Below are 19024 nucleotides of genomic sequence, written 5' to 3'. Positions count from 1 at the left end.
TATTTATGCACATGTATGTCAACATCTGTATGAACGCAGAATTATACATATGTATCTTTATGTATGGTATGTATAAAGCAGCAAACACAAGGAGATTTTAACATATTTTGTGCTGTTTATAAAAATTTCAAAATTACCTTGTTACATTGCGCGAGGAATTTCAATGAAACTTTTAAATTAGCCGCCATAACATCAGCACACACACACACAAGCAGTTAGGGGATCAAGCGCCAGCAGCAGTGACTCACGCATTAATATTGAAGTTGCAAAATGTTCATGCACCAGATAGCACGTGGCGTATACGCAACATGCTTTATAGTACACATACGCAACAACTACAACTACTTATATAAACATATACATATATGCAGCTACTCTGAGAAATGAGGAGCTATTAACATATTTGCATATGTATGTGCATGCGACAATTTAATTAGCAGACAAACTGTGATTCCTATCCAGTCCCATTGAAATTACAGTGGGACTCATTTAGACAGTTTCAAAACTGTGTAAAATGTTGTTATGAGATATCTTGAACAATTGGTGCTAGTATTTTGCTAAAAGTAATGTAAAGTCGTACTATGTAACGAAGATAATTATTTCCATTGTTTTGGTTCACTGGATGACTATTAGGGTGAGCCCACACTAATATCGAATTTATGGGTTAAAATTAACCTACATATATACAGAGAAGTCCCTACAGGACAGGATTTTTAGCTTAATTTGAAAAGATGTCGGTGAACATTTTTAAAGTTTCTCATATACCAACATGATTACTAACTTATATAATAATTTAGGTCGCAAACGCTAATTGCATCTTACTTATATATGTACTAAAATCAGCCTCCAATGAAGTATATGTGATATAAAGTCAACCTATGTTAGCCCCTTTGGTTATTTAAAATAATGGGTATATAAGTGTAAAGCCAACCAATTGATCGAAAGTTATTAGGTTAGATATATGATATTTAGAGCTAGGTCTAGACTAATTTTGTTCATATTCAGCGCTAAAATACATTATGGTTAAGAAATACGGTTTAATATCACACATTTTGACCAACATAGGTAAATCATTATATCTATATGGTATTATATACGGGAGTTACACTAATTGGTGGATAAGTTTCACATATTTGCTGAATCAAGCGGCAGACAATATTATACGTTCACTTAGTTTTGCTAAGACATCTGACATATAGACCGATATACAAGTATTCGTTATAAATTCAACTGAAATTTTGAAATCCGTATATTAGGTATATGGGCGCTAGAGGTAGTATTGGCCCGATTTTATTCATTTTAACTACAAGGACCAACTGATATTAAAAAAAGACGCACTCTTAATTTCTTTAAGATATTAGATACATAAGAGCTAGGGGATGTACTGACCAGATTTTAACAATTTCAATTACACAAGGGCACATGATTATCACGACAAAAGGAAATTTAAAGTTCGAATTCGGCTTATTTTTACTGTGGCATACCTAGAAATAATGATATGCATCAAATTTGGTTGAAATTGGTTTATTAACTACTTAAATATAGGATTTCACCTAAAGGTGGACGCCGCCACGCCCATTCTATAATTTTGATACCGTCTCCTATGAAACCTATACCATTTCGGGTGCAAAATTTAATGCCTCTGACGCTTTTATTTATTGAGTTATCGTACTTTTAATAGTTTACAGCATAATCGTTATATAGGGAGTAGGCGTGGCTACCAACTGATTTCACTTATTTTCACAGTGTATAAAGAGGTGCTAGAAAGAAATATTTTCAACAAGTTTGGTTTAAAAAGCTTGAGCAATTTGTGAGGTGAACCCATTCAACCTATTAAAGAGCGGTAAATTCTCCTATCTACTATGATTCCCTGTACCAAACAACAGCTTAGTATCTTGATTTGGAGCTTAGTTATAGAACTTTATAGGTTTGTTTTCGATTAACAACATTTTGTGGGCGTGCCAAAAGGTCCGACATCAGCCTTATGCAACCAGCCACCCGCGGAGACCTAAGGAACATATGTACCACGTTTCATTAAGGTATCTCAATTTTTACTCAAGTTACAGCTTACACAGACGGACGGGCAGGCACCCGGATTTCAACCCGTCTCGTCATCCTGATAATTTATATATACATAACTCAAACTTGATACAAAGCTATTATACTCTGTACCCACATGTTGCAAAAATATAAAATTATATATAATATATAAGGCAAACGAATAATAATACTAAAGCATAAGTATTAAAGTTAGGTTATATAAAATATGATTAGTTAAATTGATGTTGTTGTTGGGAGAAAAGTTCTTTCTCAGCTATTACGAGCATATTTGAGGCCGTTCAGATTGAAAAGACTTCGTGTCGTGACTTTGGTAAATACAATGACCTAACTAGGATAGGTTAGATTATTTTCTTTTAAATAGCAAATGTAGTATCGAAATCCAAAACATAAAATAATTTTTCAATTCAAATTCAAATTCAATTCTTCGTTAGAAAAAGTAAGACCTGTGCTACAGTGCATCTACAACACATCGAAGGCTCTCTGATACCAAACAATTAACGCAACGACACTCGTTAAAGAACTTATACCAATGCATAGAATCTACGCCTGAAACAACAAGTTAAACCTTAATAACTATATTCTTAAAACAAAACTTAATTTTATTATAGGTGATTATAAATTTTCTCAAATTTAAATTTACAGAAAATTCATTCAATTAATAACCCTTTAAGCAATTTTTAAATATTAATATAATATAATAAATATATATTATATATAATAGCTTTCTTCTTGTCACATATAATATAAATCTGTTTCAAAAATAACTGCGCTTCTCTTCGTCAACTAAACACTTACTTGGCTGTCTTATATAATACATACTTTGCTAAGCAGATCAAATAACTGAGGCAATTAAGATGTTAATTAACACATCGTGTTTGGTATTCAAACGCACTTAAAGTAAGGTTAATTAATTATATCCAATTTGATTTCGAAAGTATCCGTATAAATTAAGTTAATAAGGATTTAATTATTGAAATTGTGGCCAGTATAATAGCGTTTTGACTGGAATCTAGCTTTGTTCAGAGACAAAAAAAAAACAAAAAAAACGTGCCAATTACTAAAAACGAAAGTCGAAAATATTCGTGAAAAATTTTTTGGAAAATCTACATGCACAGTCATTGTTGTAATGAATAGCATGTTTTTTATACGCTCGTTTAATTTTGAACATTATGGTTCTGTGTTTTTTTTTTTTTTTTTTTTTTTTTTTGTCTTTATTTTGATGACCCTTTAATAAATAGATCATTTCTCCTCCTACTTTACACTCTTCACCGGGTGTTGTATGAAGACTAACTATATTTAGTGTCTTTATTGGATGGCTAATTGAGCATAATTAGAAGTTAATTATCTGTAACTCTTTCAATTGCCCAATTGGAATTATATTTGGAATTAGTATTAAATTTTCTCAGTGGTTGGTTAAATGATCCTATAATTAATAAATGATCGGTGCGACGAGCTGAACCGATTTAGCCATATCGGGATCGGAATCGGAATCAAGTGCTTGTGTGAAAACTTTTTCATTTAAAGAGATATCTTCACGAAATTTGGCATGGGTTTTTTTATAGGTAATAGTGCAATTTTGGTAGAAGTTGTTCAAATCGGACTATAGCATATAACTGCCATACGAACTGACCCAATAAAATGTTGTTGTTGTTTTTTTTTTATAACTATTTATATTTGAAAATAAGTGAGGCGCGACAAATCACTTTAAAGCAATGGTTTACAACTGATATATGTATATATATATAGGCTTTAAAGATCATAAAACCTTTTTCATAGTTACCTACGTGTCTATTTCAGTGTCAGTTGCAACGTAAACACAAATAAATATTTTAATTATTTTTTTGTTTATAATATACTCACCTAAAGCATTCAGGTGCATTGCGTGTTGTTGCTGCATTACATTTGCTACGCTATTTTTGCTATCCATTGCTGTTGTTGTTATTGTTGGTGTCAACAAAAATGTGAGCAACAATAATATTATTGTCGTCAATTCATTTGCGAGTGACATGACGACTGCTGCTGGCTGTGACACTTTAGACAATCAAAGGATTTGAATTATTTCGCTGTTAGTTGTTGAACAACACACCGTGTCCATCAATTGTTTTTGTTGTTGATGACAATTTTTAATCGCTGACAGTGTTTCCACTGCTTTTATAGATCGTATTATTGGTATTGAACATTTTTTAAAGAAAAAATTGAAATCCAACGAACATTTCGCTGTTAGTTTTTCAACCGACTCACTCAAAAAATGTTAATTAAAAGGCGCGATAACTTTTTTGAGGCGGTTGTTCGACTTTTTAGCGCTTTTATAAATGATTATAAATACATTTCTTCTACTGTTAATCAAAATATGTACATATCAGTTTTACTTTATGGCCGAAAACATTTTTTTTATAAAGTTGATAAGAAAAATATATTTCAAAAATATTTTAATTGTACTACGTTCGAGCTCATTTATAAATGTTTTAAATACACAACTTAAAAATAAAATAAATTAACAAATAAAATAAATAATGATATAATATTATAATATTATAACTAAAAAATTTGGACAAACTACATTACAATTATTTGTAAACAAATTATTTTTAAGGAATTATTTCTAATTTTTATATTTGAAACTGATTATTTATTTTAAATGTCTAAATTTCTCACTGCAAAAAATCGACCAATAGGTATTATCATTTCACGCATGATTTAAGGATGAAAATGTTGAACTTTCATTATTTCCAAAAATATATGTATATATTTTTCAAATTATTATTATTAAATTAATTATTTTATTTTATTAAATTATTTTTTGCATCTATAAACTAACTGGCTAGTTACCTGTTGTCACTTAATTAATATTTTTTGTGTTTATTATAATATTGCAAGAATAAATTTATTATTAGTATTAATTTTTAATTCCAATGCAACTAACCATTTTCCAAAGTCGGTAATATATAGCTCACAAAAACCACTTAAATATTTTCACATGTATTTTCAAACTTTAACAATCTTATTTTTTAACACACGAGTGGACTGGTTAAACACTGCTGAAGCTGATAATAATGGGTTAAACATCGCAACTTATTATTTATTTACAACACTTTCCCATATAAATTACGCGTTCGCGACTAACTTGCGTACATAACTGCAATCGAACACACAACGCGTCCGCACTAAATAATCAACGCGACCGTAATGCTGTGTCGTCAGCGCAGTCACTGACACGTTTACTCGAGCCCATTCAGTTGAAACATTTGGTATTCCAACAGCAACATCCTTTCGCTGCAAACGGAACAAACGAAGCAGTTTTCGCCGTTACACCTTGCCATTCGCAAGTTGCTTTACATTTCGCCTTGTAACTTCGTACTTTCAAAGACTCCGAAGATTTTACATTGCATCATAAACCCAAACCACCTACAGCCACCCCCAGTGTAACAGTAAATAAACATAACTGACTAACTTTTGGCAGCAGCTGTTTTCAACGCCACCGAAGTGTTCCCAGCTATTGAGCACAAGATTCTCTGAGACAAAAGATTCGGTTAAAGTTCTCTGTAGCAGAAAACTGGAAACATTTCTTTAAACGCTGTTAAAACAATTTACCGATTTTAATAAATCGTTCTCAGTTTTATTTCGTCGGTTTCATTTGTCCCGTTAATGTAATAAATAATGTTTCGTATGAACCATAATTTATAGTTCATAACAACTAAAGAACTTTTGATCAACTGTAAGTCCATCGTGTGTCAGAAAAAGTTGATTGAAGTGTTATACATGTCCCAAAATTTAGTCGTAAGTTCTTGGCTGAATATGTTATACAATATTTACATATTTTTTCACATATATTGTACTATACCTGTAAAGAGATCATTGAGTTTGAGCTCGAAAACCAGTGTTTTAATGGATCTTATCTTCAACCGTTAAAAAAGAGACTTGGAAAAAATTTCCACCGTTACACATCTCCACAATACTACCACTGCTAAAACTATTAAAACCTTTTCAATCTTCAACGCAGAAAATGAAATTTTTCCAATAACGAAATCGATAAAACGCGAAACTACGGTTAAATTCACAGTGTACAACTGACCTTACTTTCTTATAAAACAGTCGAACGAACGGTCCCTTAAAGCTAATACATATTGTCTATAATATTATTTATGACTTATATTTAAATACTTTTAGTTCGAACTTTCAATTAGGTTTTCATTAACACGACGAAGCGCTTACATACTAGACTTTTTAGGTGGTCTAGCTTGTGGCACTTATTTAGCACTCTTAAGTGTACGATTCCATCACAAGCTTTTCGGGTAGTTTGGCATGTAGTGCTTTATTCAGCTTTCCTTTTCTGAAAAGCCTGTACTTGAGAAAAACGTTTAGCTATTAATGTCACTATCCAATTTTATTGAAAGCTCTTAAGCTTATATTTTCGTGTCGAATCCTTTAACTCCTTGACGGAAGCTAAATTAATATCCTGTGAAACAAAATCACAATAAAAAAAGTCCGTGTTTTTTTTTTGCTTAAGATTCTGATTTGTTTTTGTTTTACCCCTTGTTTGTTGCCATATTTGTTGAATGCGAGGGTCTCCGCGGATTTTCGGAAAATTAAAAAAGAACCAAAAGAGATTACAACGATAACGTGACAAGTCCAGGTTCTCGTATTGACAGACTACCGATTGAATGTGCGCGAGATAGCTGAGGCAATAGACATTTCAAAAGGCCGCGTGGTTACTTACCGATCCAAACAGGGTTAAACCCTCGAACCCATTCCTCCCATTAGCCGGGTAAAATCCGGGTCAATTTCGTAGAACAGGCTGTTGTAGGAATTCCTACCTCCTCACCCTTACTCATTTCTTAACAGCTAGGCGCTAAAACTCTTCTCTGCTAAATTCACAGCGACCCTATTCACTAACTGTACGACGAAGGTGTACAGACTGAACACTAACATTTTTGTCGACGACGTTGAAATCCCTACAGTGAACTTCCCCAATATTTTGCGAATTACGTTGAATAATTTGTACTCCTTCAAAACGCATAAACGCGGTCGTTATTACCAAAGTACAGCGTCGCAACAAGATCCTCAAGTCGTGAAACATTGCTGGCCACTTACAAGGCAATCGGCCGCACTATCACAGGATCTCTTGATGTCTGCCGTCGAACACTTCCATAGTCAGGCCCTCATGCTTCCAATTGAAGAACATAATGCACTCCTCTCCAAACAGTTTCTGTTTGGACGTTTTCACAGAAATCATCACTGCAGTCATCTGCTTGAAGCGGAGTGGCCTCCTCACGGTTTCGGACGCAACTAACATCACACTTGTACTGAACGCCATTCACAGAGGAGCCATTAACACCTTCATTAATACCCTCCCAGTGAATGGCGTACTCCCATCGCAGACCGTAAGCTCGAGTTGCCGCTTGAAACTAGAGTGACCCTAACGTGACTTTATTTTGGATACTCTAAAAAACGTATGTCCTGCGTGCAAAGAGTGACCGCATAAGACTAACCACCACTTTGCATGCCCCGCAAAAGCTACTCACTTATCACCCTCGAACAAGCTCGTTTCACTTGATTTTTTGACTTTACCTCCCAAAAGGGGCTAGCCATGCACTGTAATACCAACAACAATCGCGTGGCTTATAACTCACTTGAAATAGTGCACATGAGAAAGCAGTTGACGGTATAGGTGCGGCGTTTACTCATTCCGGACGGCAAGGCTTTGAACGGCTGCTCCATCCACCAAGATTTGGCCCCGTGCGGCTTCTCTTTTTTCCAAACTTGTCAAAATGGCTAATAAATATGTTATAACCGCCATGAACTAATACTTTGCTGACTTTCAGATAACGCACTTTTCAAACGAGTTAATTAATTCGGAGCAACACTGAGTCTAATGTATCGTGCCAAAATAAGACTGTTTTGAAAAATAAAACGCTATTTTCCTAAAATATTACTTCTTCTTTTTTGGGCTATGTACTTAGCAGATCGTCCTCGTACAGTCAGTATTTTAGTAACCGATCGATCGCCTCTAATTTGATATGGGGAAAGCATGTGCATATAGTGAATAAATATTCATCCCACAATAATATGACTTTCTCGAATAATAATTAAAATTAAGGCAATAAATTTTTAAAAACATCGCTATACTTACAACTTTTAAATATTTTTTTTATTTAAAAAAGAGGTTATCATTCACAATTCACATATTGAACTAAGAAAAATGCATTGAAGTATTTTATATCAATCAACTAAAATTTGATACAAACTGGAATAGTATGCCACCATTTCATGCACCCTGACGAAAGATTACATTGCAAAAGAGTCGGACTCTGACAAAAATAATATAAGAAACTTATTTTGAGTGTGAATCGAATATTAACTTATTAAATGAATACAATAATCACAAAAAAGTGCAATGGAATTTGAAACTTAATTTATATTGTCATAAACTGGTGATAGTTTAAACAATGGCAATAAGAATTCCATTATTGAATCTTAAATATTTTTAAAATACCATCATTTACAAGATTTTTTAATTATCTTAACTTCATTCAAAATGTTTGCTTAACCAAAACTAGTTAATATACAATAAATTTGTAAGTATTCACATTAGATATAATCAACATTCGATTTCTTTCACCTGCTTAAGGGAGTAAAAGATATTTTTAACATCACTCAAAAAGTTCTATGTTTCATTAAAAATTTACAAGTTTTTGGCATAAGAAGGCGGCATGATTTGCCGTGTAATCCATTTGCTGTTGGGTGGTGTCAAGGTGGTTTTATTGTGTTGAGTTGGATTGAATTGGTGGAGATGATCGCCATAATATAATGATTTTGTTTTTGCTTAAAATCATTTCAGTTTCGAATAGGTATCAACCTTTTTATGGAACTGATTGTAGTAATCAAGTGCGGCATTTTGTGTCTGGTTGAGTGCTTTGCACAGGTTTTCAGGAGAGAGACGGCCGCTGCAAAAATAAAGATTTTATTTGTTATTATTATATTCGTATATAATTTTATGCGTTATGTATTTACTCACATGAAAATCTGTGTTCTGAAAAAGACCACTGCTTTTCCAAAAACATCGACACCCACATTTTTGATCGCCAAAGAAGTGTTTTCGATCTTTTTAGGGAGACCGGGAATATATTGTTCCAACTAAAATGTAAGAAATATACATATATATTAAGTATTAGAGTTAAAAGGCCTTAGTAGATTAAAGCAGTTTAGTATACTTCAATGAAAAAATGGGAGCTTCTTATATTATATTAAAATTAAAAAGCTGACAATCTAGTTTATTTTTATACACTAAAAACGGTGAATTAAGTGTACCAGAAAATTTGTAACACTCAGAAGTAGACGTCAGAGACATTATAATGTATATATGTATATAAATGATCAGCGTGACGAGCTGAGTCGATTTAGACCCACAGTTTATGAGATATCGATCTGAAATTTTGCACACGTTCTTTTTCTCCCAGGAGCAGTTCATTTGTCGGAACCGTCGTGATCGAACCACTATAGCATATAGCTGCCATACAAACTGAACGAACTAAATGATGTCCTTGTATGGAAATTTTTTTATGATAAGATATCTTCGCGAAATTTTAAATGAATTAATTGACCCGAATGGACCACTATATCATAAAGCTGTCATAAAAGCTTACCGATCAACATCAAGTTTTTGAATGGAAATTCTTTTTATTTGTGAAGGGGCAACTGAAGTTAACGTTTTTCTTGTTTATATAAAATTCAGAAAGTTAAAATTACTTTGAACTTTTATAACTGTAAACAAGTATTTATGTGTGTTTTGTGTTAAGGGGTTACATGGGTTTCACGGCTTCATAAAACCAAAAGATTTTTTATTGTCTTATTTAATTCTATAACATCTCTAGAATATTGTCCTAAATTCTCGAGTTAATACCTACTGGTTACTATAGTTTTTGAGATACAGCTTTGGTCACTTAAAACTTTAAACGCGTTTTTCTCGAAACTGTGTTTTCACAGTGGGTTGTCAAGATTTCTCGTGAACTACTCAACCGATCTTAATGAATTTTATACATGTGTTTGATTATTACAACTATTTTCCAAAATTTTCATTTTGTTGGAAAAAGGTCTGCCGAAATTCCAATTTTAACTTTTTTTTCCTTCGTTCAAGCACGAGTTTATGGTCTTAACTAAAACACATATTTTTTTGGCATTTTAGATGATCCTCTCAGGAGTTATGCTGACATCGCGGATGCACCTTTTTTTCGAGGGGTCACCGGAATTGACGTTACAATGGCGAAGTTTTAATTTCATTTTTGAAAATCTTAATCTTTGGATTTACTTTCTTTAATTTTTTTTAAATATTATTAAAACAAAACAAGTATTTGAAAATAATATTTTTTTTTTACATTTTTACACCTTTAACTAAATTTATTCTGTTTACGTCTAATTCTGTTAGTATATGTCTGTATATTTTCATTTTGTCGTTAGCCACAAACAGAAACCGGTTTGTCTGTTAAACCGTGAAACTTGTATTAGAATTGATGGTTGAACGACAAATTGTTTGTGTAATGTAGCGTTTGAGTTAAACAAAGAAATGCACAAAAGTACATTTAACATTATCTCGCCGATGATGTCATTATTCACAGACTGTAGTTAATATATCTGTATAAAAGGCATATAGTTAAAATATAAATTAATTACTCACAAAGCTAGCAGCCACCCGCAGCTTTGCTGCAACAAACTCGGCGACCACACCATATACATTACAGGCGGTGTTGCGCGCCAACTTGAAGAGGTCACACGCCAGCTGACCGGCAGGTTTCGCATAAGGCGGCACATGTTGTTCGGCCCATTTATAACCTCTTGCCGCGGCGCCCATCGTTGTATACCACGCTTTCTCCACATGCGGCAATACGCCAGCATTCTTTAGTATCTTGCCTGTAGCAGAGCGCTCGAAAACACCTTTGCCATTGACATTTGTGTCATATACTAAAACGCCGGCAATTAGGGCGATTAGCACAAAACTGCCCAAGACCCACTTGCAGCAGCCACATTTCTTTTGTTCGCTGGCTGTTTGTTTCTTCTTCTGTTGTGTTGTTTTCTCTTGAACAGACTAGAATTTAAAAAAAAAATGAAATTACAAGAAAAGTTAGACACAATTTCGGATGTAAATACTTGCACAAAATGCTAAATACAACTGTTGAAATTTGTTAAATTGCAGTTGATGTTTTTACCTTTTTACCACCTTGTTGTTTGGTTTGTTTGTTTTTATTGCCTTTGTTATTTTGTGCCATATTTATAGCAACTTAATTTAATTGGTTTTGAAAAAGTTTCTAAGTTTACTAAAACAGTAAGACAATACGAGAAAATTTGTAATTTTAACAGTAAAGAAGAAATGGACGGTGTCGAATGCATCGATTGCAAATTACAATTGCTTAATATTATTAACTAACTCTATCTAAGTATGTTATCATGTGCACATATGTATATGCATTATGACCAGGGTTGCAAATAATGCATTAAAAAATAAATTAATTAACATATAAATTAATATTTTTTTGTAATCCCCAACACAGGCTAAACATTCAAAAAAAAAAATTTTATCCCAAAAACCGGATCAAAGATTTATTCTTAATTTCCCCCCCATCCATCTCAAATATCTAATTTAAATATCTTTTTTATCAATTTTTAATACTGATATTGTGATTAAAAATTAACTTTTGAATTTTTCTGTTAAATTTAAAAAAAAAATTTTAATTCGCAAAATCGGAATTAAAAATAAAGTTTTAAATTTTTGCTATTAAATTTAAAAAAAAAAAATTACAGTTCGCAAAATTGGATTTAAAAATTTGAAATTTAATTTTTAACTTCCCAACATCATGGATTAAAAATCTTGGTTTAAAAACTAAATTTCCAATTTAAAAAACATCGTTAAATTAGTTTTTGAATTTTTAATCCCAACAACAGAATTAAAATTTGTAAATTTAATTTTTAATCTAACATTTTTAAATAAAAAATTCGCAACCCTGATAATGGCAGCGAAAATGTATGTGTAATGGAATAGAAGATAAAACCAAATTTTATACTTAAAATGAACCTTTAGTCTTTTTAAATTTTTTTAATTTTTATTTGCAAGCGCGATAATATTTCTTTAATTAAAAGTCTAAATACTTATCAGCAATAAAGAATGCATTGATTGATCTTTAGCATTGCCTGTTTTTGAGTACGAGTTTCATCTCATTGGAAATATACTGTGTATGTAGTATGTATGTATATGCATTCTCATACATAAAAACGTGTGTACACATGTATTTATATCAGTGACTACTTTCATATCTACAGAAAACCGCGCTTAACAGGAAAAAAAATCTCTGCTAGCTTACTTGCTCTGATTCCTCTAATTTATTTTTGAAAAATAAGCGAATTAATTTAAAATTTTTGTTTTTAAATATTTATTAACTAATTTAACTTTTAATTTTAATTATTAAAAAAATTATTTAGCCTCACTGCTTTCAAAAAAAAATTTATTACTAATAAATTCGCAAATATACTACATACATATGTACATATATTAATATAATAATTTTTCCCCGAAATTTTCAAAACTATATAAATTTTGAGACACGTCATACTAACTAAAACGTATGCATGTAACACACATGTACTATACTTGTACATAGTCATAGTTTTAATATTTGGTTATGAAACGCACCGGGTATTACAATACGTTAATACAAAAGCAGCAAAGCTGTAAAACAGTACATCAGATAATAGCATAAAGCACGCATTCTGTCAAAAAAATACACTTTTGATAAGCTACTAAATTCCCAGCCACGTCATTAACTGTGTAAATATTGTATATTACTAAAGAAACTAACTCAGGTAAAAGTCGGTAAAGAAAGGTGAATAAACCTTTAGGAGACATGTATAAACTACTTATAGTGTGAAGATAATAAGAAATCTATAAAGTACTGAAACGCCAACTTCTGCAGCAACAGATATTTCTATTGTAATACCTAGCCCAATGCTTGTGATTAATTTTCACTTAATAGATAACATTATCTAAAGTTAATATTTATTTTAGTGGCTAAGTTTCATGCTAGATATTTTCGTAAATCAATTTGTAACAGCCACGTGTAAACAATGAAGCCGGTATATGTATAGATATGAAAAGGTTGCCAAATTTAGGTACAGATGAAGAGTGTGCACAGGTAGAAAGTGGACGCAGCATACAAAAAAAAAATCACTTTAGAAAATGTTAGTAAATTCACACAGTACTGAAGTAAAATTATGTAGGTAATTAATTCTGTACAAAAGCATCGAAATCTATGCATTGTTGTCGCAAACCTTGCACCCGAGAGTTGAAACTACCCAGTCAGAAAAATGGGAATATGTATATACACACACAGTTGCTTCTAGCAAGAAATTCATCCAGCTCTCTCTCACTCTCCTAAAAACCACAATTCCACGTCGCACACTTTCAACGCTTCGCCTATTTAGTTCTTACTCCATTTGCTTTTTACTAACTTAGAAAGATTTAATATTTGTATGCCTTTGTAATCCTTTTGATTATGGTTAATATTATTTACTTCTGACTTTTTTATATTAATTTGTTAATTTTTAAATAGCATAAATGTTTCACATTTTGGTAGAAAAGGAAATATGCACATATTAAAATATCCACATCCTCCCCTTTCCTGTGAACGTATACATTTTCAACTGTAATTCGCTAATCGATTTTTCAACCACCATTTTAGCTAGTGTATATACAGATATATATATGAATTAATAATATAAAAAGTACAAAATTCGTGTAAATATACTTTTTAAATAAGTAAATTTTCAAGTTGCCAATTAATTTTTACTATTTCACTGTTAAAATTTACTAATATGCACTAAGTAAATCACTGTCGGCGTTGCGCACACACTGATCACTCCTCTCCCCAACTTCGGACTAATTGGAAATGAACTCGCCTTTCCTTTTCCTAATATGTCGGAATAGTTGCCAGATTGGTAAATGAAACAAATGAATTTTTGCTTACACTTAGTCTGCATCAAAAATGTCACATAGTTTCAAAAGTAATAAAGTATTCCACTTTTATTACAATTAAAAAATTATATTATAAGTAAAAGAAAGTATGTATATTGTGAAGCGTAATAAGCAAAGTAGTGGATAAAGAGACAAATAAGTCTATTTAGTATATGAGAAGTTACCCAGCGCAGAGCCCGCTAGTATATTGTGATATTGTGACTTTGATTACATACTTATCCTAAACTTCTGGATTTCGATTGCAGCGAGGTACAAAAAAGTACAATTAAAATCACAAGAAATTGTCTTTTACTCTCTCAGTTGATATTCAAAAAACTTTAGCTCAATCAAGGGGTTAGGGGTAGTCAGAATAATCGAAACAATTTTTAATTTCGATTGTGTTTTTACCCGAAAATCTGGAAACAATTTTTCTGACGCCGCCACTTTGTTGATTAAAATAAATTATAGTTTAAAAAACTAAAAAAAAAACACGCTTTAGGAACTTTTAAACCCCCTCCTATAAAGCTCTTCCCTACCACCTTGTTTGTGAAAATTAATGCTTATGGCGCATTTATTTCGTCAGTTATCGCACTTTTCGTATATTTTAACATAACTGTTATATGGGGAGTGGGCGTGGTTATTATCTGATTTTGCCAATTTTCACAGCATATAAAAAAGGGCTAAAAGAACTTCCTCTCAGGGAATTTGGTTGAGTTAGCTTTAGCGGTTTGGAAGATATATACATTAAGCCATTTAGGGACTTGGTTACACCCACCTTTAAAGTAATGGGAAAGAAACTGTTATCAAATTATTGTCATCGGTCCTTGACACGTCTGCAAAGTTTCAAGTTGATCAGACTTCTAGAAACCGGTGAAAATTGAGCTCTAAGATTCCATCACATACATACAACCCAAGCTAATAAAAGCGTATTAAAAAGCTTCGATCAGGCACTAGATTATCTCAAAAAATAAAACAATTTTTTTTTCGGATTGAGTTTAGATGAATATCTAAGAATTAGTGATTGCATGGGGCATCGGTTGGAACTGGATCAACACGGACAGCCATTACTTTTTTATTTCTGTCAGGTCTTTCTTTAATTATGCTGTATGTTTTTACTAATAGTACAAAAAAAGTATTTACTGACAAAACAAAGTATTTAAAGTTGTAATTTTTTCATGTCTCTGACTACACCTAACCCTTCAAATAGCTCATATAGTAAAACCTTTGAGGACAACCTTTTGATACAAAGCAACACTCTATTTATTGCTCTACCCGATGAGTAGCCGGATTTCAACTGGACCTGAAGTCCAGCAATTAATAAAATTTTCACTTTGTGGAAGGATAGTAACAGCTATTACGACCTAAACTATGGAAGCAATTTCAAAAATAACACTTTAGAATCGAGCTTTAAACTTAGATGTGTTTTCAAAAAAAAAAACAATTCACCTCAAATAAATAATAAACTTCAATTAGACCTCATAGCTTTAGTCCGTCATATTAAAGTGAAAGTTGAAAATATTAAGCTTAACATAGTAATAAACATTATTACAAGGCCAGCTGTATACGGTTTACATACCTTTACAACAGCTATCAAATCTTCTAAATTTGGGTCCTTCCGCTTGGCTAAACTCAATTCCTCATTCAGTTTCTGAGCTTCATCTAAAAATGCCGGGAATGTGTTAGAGCATGCTAGCTTTAGCATATCAAAATCAGCCTTTTCCAATTGTTTTTCTATAATATAAATAAGAAAAAAATTATCCTGCAGAAGCTATATATAAAACACAAATGTACAAAAAATTTATAAAAATAATTTTAAAATTTTTTGAAAATGATATACCAATAACTATTACAATTAGCAGTATTTTGAAAATTTCAATCGCCTCTAGACCCTATAAAATATACATCTATGATAAATGATCAGCATGATGAGCTCAGTTGGTTAAGCCATGTGGAATGGTGCCGAGTTGAGTCTTTGGCCGGGTAAAACTCCGGATGCGTTCCGGTTACTTGGACCTGACTGTCGTGGGAACGTCCATGCCCGTCTCTCTGTCCGTCTGCCTGTATATACACGAACTAGTCTCTCAGACCACTATAGCATATAGCTACTATACAAACTGTGCGATCAAAATCCAGTTCTTGACCGAACACATTTTGTATTTGACGAGATATTTTCACGAAATTTGACATGGGTTATTATTCAAAGTAACGGTACAATCTCCGATGAAATTGATATTAGATCGAACTACCGTAGCATATAGCTGCCATACAAACTGACCGATCAAAATCAAGATAAGGATATACCCTTTTATATAATACTATGAGAAATGCACCCGTGAATAGTAGTACAGCTTTGGTATAGCAGCGGAAATCATTTTTTCTTATCGATATATCTATTTATATCTTACCGATTTCTTTAAAGAGCAAGAGAGAAGGCATCAACTGCTTCTTATAATTCATCTTCCATACTTTAAAACTATCTTCACCATTAACAAGACAACAAACGCAACCCTCCAACTCACTACGACTCCTTTTGAAATCTTCGATATTACGGAAGAGAGTCAGAAATATGTTCGAATGCTTACTACTAGATAAAATGTACTTGATCTGTGGAAAGAAAAGTTAATAGTTGCCGATTTTAGAGGTTTTTTTTTGCATTTTTCTTAGTTACCAAAAAACCATGTGCACATTTTCCAAGAGTCTCTTGATTCTCTTTTGGAATGGGGTAGTGTGTTTTTAAAGCATTGTAGAACGAGAAGAACTCGTTTTGGTTCAAAGTTATTGTGCAGCTGTAAAATTAAATATTTTATATCATATTAACAATAGTTTACATTTACATACTCTTCTTTGGCTGCAGATAAAACTTTTTCTAAATATTCAGTCACAAATTTTGTATAGCTCTTTAATTCCAAATTGGGTAACATTAAGTTTTGCCACACTGTAATATTAAGAAAATGGAGAATAGAATAAAATTATAAGTGTAATGTGTTAAATAATTTAAAGTACCTTTAATGCCTTCTGTTATTTGTTTAAAACCACCTTGACCAATTGCCCAAAGTATGCTTAAGCAAATGTTGCTTCTATTTTGATAAGAATTCCGCAACAAAGCAATTTTTGCCATGTTATTTGAAGCAACATGTGGCCAATGCTGACCAATTAATTGTAGTATAAACTGAAACCATATAACTTATTGAAGTGAAAATCCAAATATGTAAAATTACAAATAATAAATACCTTATAACCCAAAATTGGCATATTTTTTGAGAGATCCATAGTCATATTGATTAGCAGAGTATGATAAAAATATGACAAATTCTCTTCACCTACTGATTCCAAAAAATCGACAATAGTATTGTAAAGTTCAGTACTTGCCAGGTTACTAGGATAATTAATCGATTTTCCTGAGAAAATAGAATCGCAATCGAAGGGTAGTAGTTCGTTAAAAAAGCTTGCAACCTATATGATAAAAATCATGAATAATTTGGCAACTTATTTTACAAATTTAAACTATTACGCCTTTGAGCCAAAGCAATTCGGAACCAGGATAAATAATTTTTAATTGCTCAAGTTTAGTGGCGAAATCATTGGCTTCAATATTTTTCATAGCTGATTCTAAACTTTTAGGTTTGGACACTGTTGATTTCAACTTTGCCTGTTGTTGAGATGATTGTTCCTTTTTAGTAATTTTATCTTTCGAATTATTAGCATTTTTCTTAATGGGAGACGATTTTGATTTTGTTGAAGAGCTGACAGACTTTGCTGGCGAATGATTCTCTTTTCCTCTTTTCCCAGATAATAAAGTCCTATATTCATGCGAAGGCACTAAAAATATATAAATATAATTTATGACGATATATATTTTATTATCTGTAGATAAGAAGGCTTACAAATTTCTTCTAGTTTTGGAAGTAAGGCCGCCTGTCGTTTTTTCTCTGTATGAGCTTCTACCTTCTTATCTAGATTTCTAGCTTTTTTGGATTTTGTAACAACTTCCCATTGATTTGAAGACATGTTTATATAAAATTTTCAAATAACCAATTTCACTGAAATCAAGCTACGTTGCAAATATCCAAATAAATGCACTTTGCCGGCGGAGCATAAAAATAAGAAGAACAAAATTATAATGCATTGACAGATGACGTTTACACCTAATTGTCAAATTCAGACGAAATTATTCGGAGAAGTTATAAGGCCGGATACTCAATTCACCTAAACACGAATAATTTTCTTTATATAGCGATATTTCTAACATTCTTATTGATATAGAGGCCTTTCCTGTTAAAAATTTATCCGGATTAACAGTTCAAAGCAAGGTACCTCATTACCCCATTTGGCCAAATTTTAATATTTTTTATACCCCGAACAGGGTATTTTAAGTTGGACATGAAGTTTGTAAGATTCGGAAGGAGATGTCAAAGACTCTCAAATATATACATTTTTAAATCGCGTGACGAGCTGAATCGATTTAGCCATTTCCGTCTAACTGTAAATATGTATTATTTACTTAAAAGTAGTTAGAGTTCTTGTAAGAATTTCTTTGTTATTCATATTTGTTTATTATGTATACATCTCAGTCATATTTATCATTACAGTAAGTATTTCCATATAAGGTATTTCAAAATATATTCACATATATTAAAAATATTAATTGTTTTTATATTAATAATAATCAAGTCTCAAATAAAAATCACTTAAGTATTAGAGTCGAGTTAATTATCAGTCAGTTTATATAAATGCTTTAACATTCAGCATTAGTCTGCATCAGTTTTTGACAGTGGTGTACATATAGTGTCTTCTATTTTCAACTATAGCCATGATCTAATAATTTCAACTATATTTCAAATAAGTTAGTGCCAAATTTTCTAAATGTTTCTATTTTGTAAGAATTGGCACCTTTCCTTTGGTTTCAAATTTCGGGGATATCATCCCATGAAAATCCTTCACGCTTTGCCAAGATTGACAACAATATGT

General features: G+C 32.0%; 2 protein-coding genes across 2 annotated transcripts in view; both read right to left on the bottom strand.

Annotated features, from left to right (window-relative positions):
- dpr2 (defective proboscis extension response 2) overlaps positions 1–4396 on the bottom strand; it is a 154980-nt gene extending 150584 nt beyond the window's left edge. Inside the window, exon 1 of the mRNA XM_036366728.2 lies at positions 3922–4396. Within this exon, the coding sequence (XP_036222621.2) occupies positions 3922–4069 (148 nt within the window). The 5' untranslated portion in view covers positions 4070–4396. The remainder of the gene's footprint in view (positions 1–3921) is intronic.
- A 3791-nt stretch (positions 4397–8187) lies between these two features.
- Tmem214 (Transmembrane protein 214) lies at positions 8188–18157 on the bottom strand. The gene is made up of 11 exons (XM_014235531.3): positions 17941–18157; positions 17568–17875; positions 17288–17509; positions 17060–17225; positions 16895–16991; positions 16725–16842; positions 16462–16660; positions 15633–15787; positions 10733–11140; positions 9077–9195; positions 8188–9005 (listed from the first exon to the last, which is right to left on the bottom strand). Exons 1-11 carry the CDS (start codon positions 18062–18064, stop codon positions 8891–8893), a joined length of 2031 nt encoding a protein of 676 aa, XP_014091006.3. The 5' UTR covers positions 18065–18157; the 3' UTR covers positions 8188–8890.
- Between the last annotated feature and the right edge of the window lie 867 nt (positions 18158–19024).

Source organism: Bactrocera oleae, chromosome 3, assembly GCF_042242935.1.
Source record: "Bactrocera oleae isolate idBacOlea1 chromosome 3, idBacOlea1, whole genome shotgun sequence".
Lineage (NCBI taxonomy): Eukaryota > Metazoa > Arthropoda > Insecta > Diptera > Tephritidae > Bactrocera > Bactrocera oleae.
Note: the sequence above shows the minus strand (reverse complement) of the source record. Positions and strands in the feature narration are given on the sequence as shown.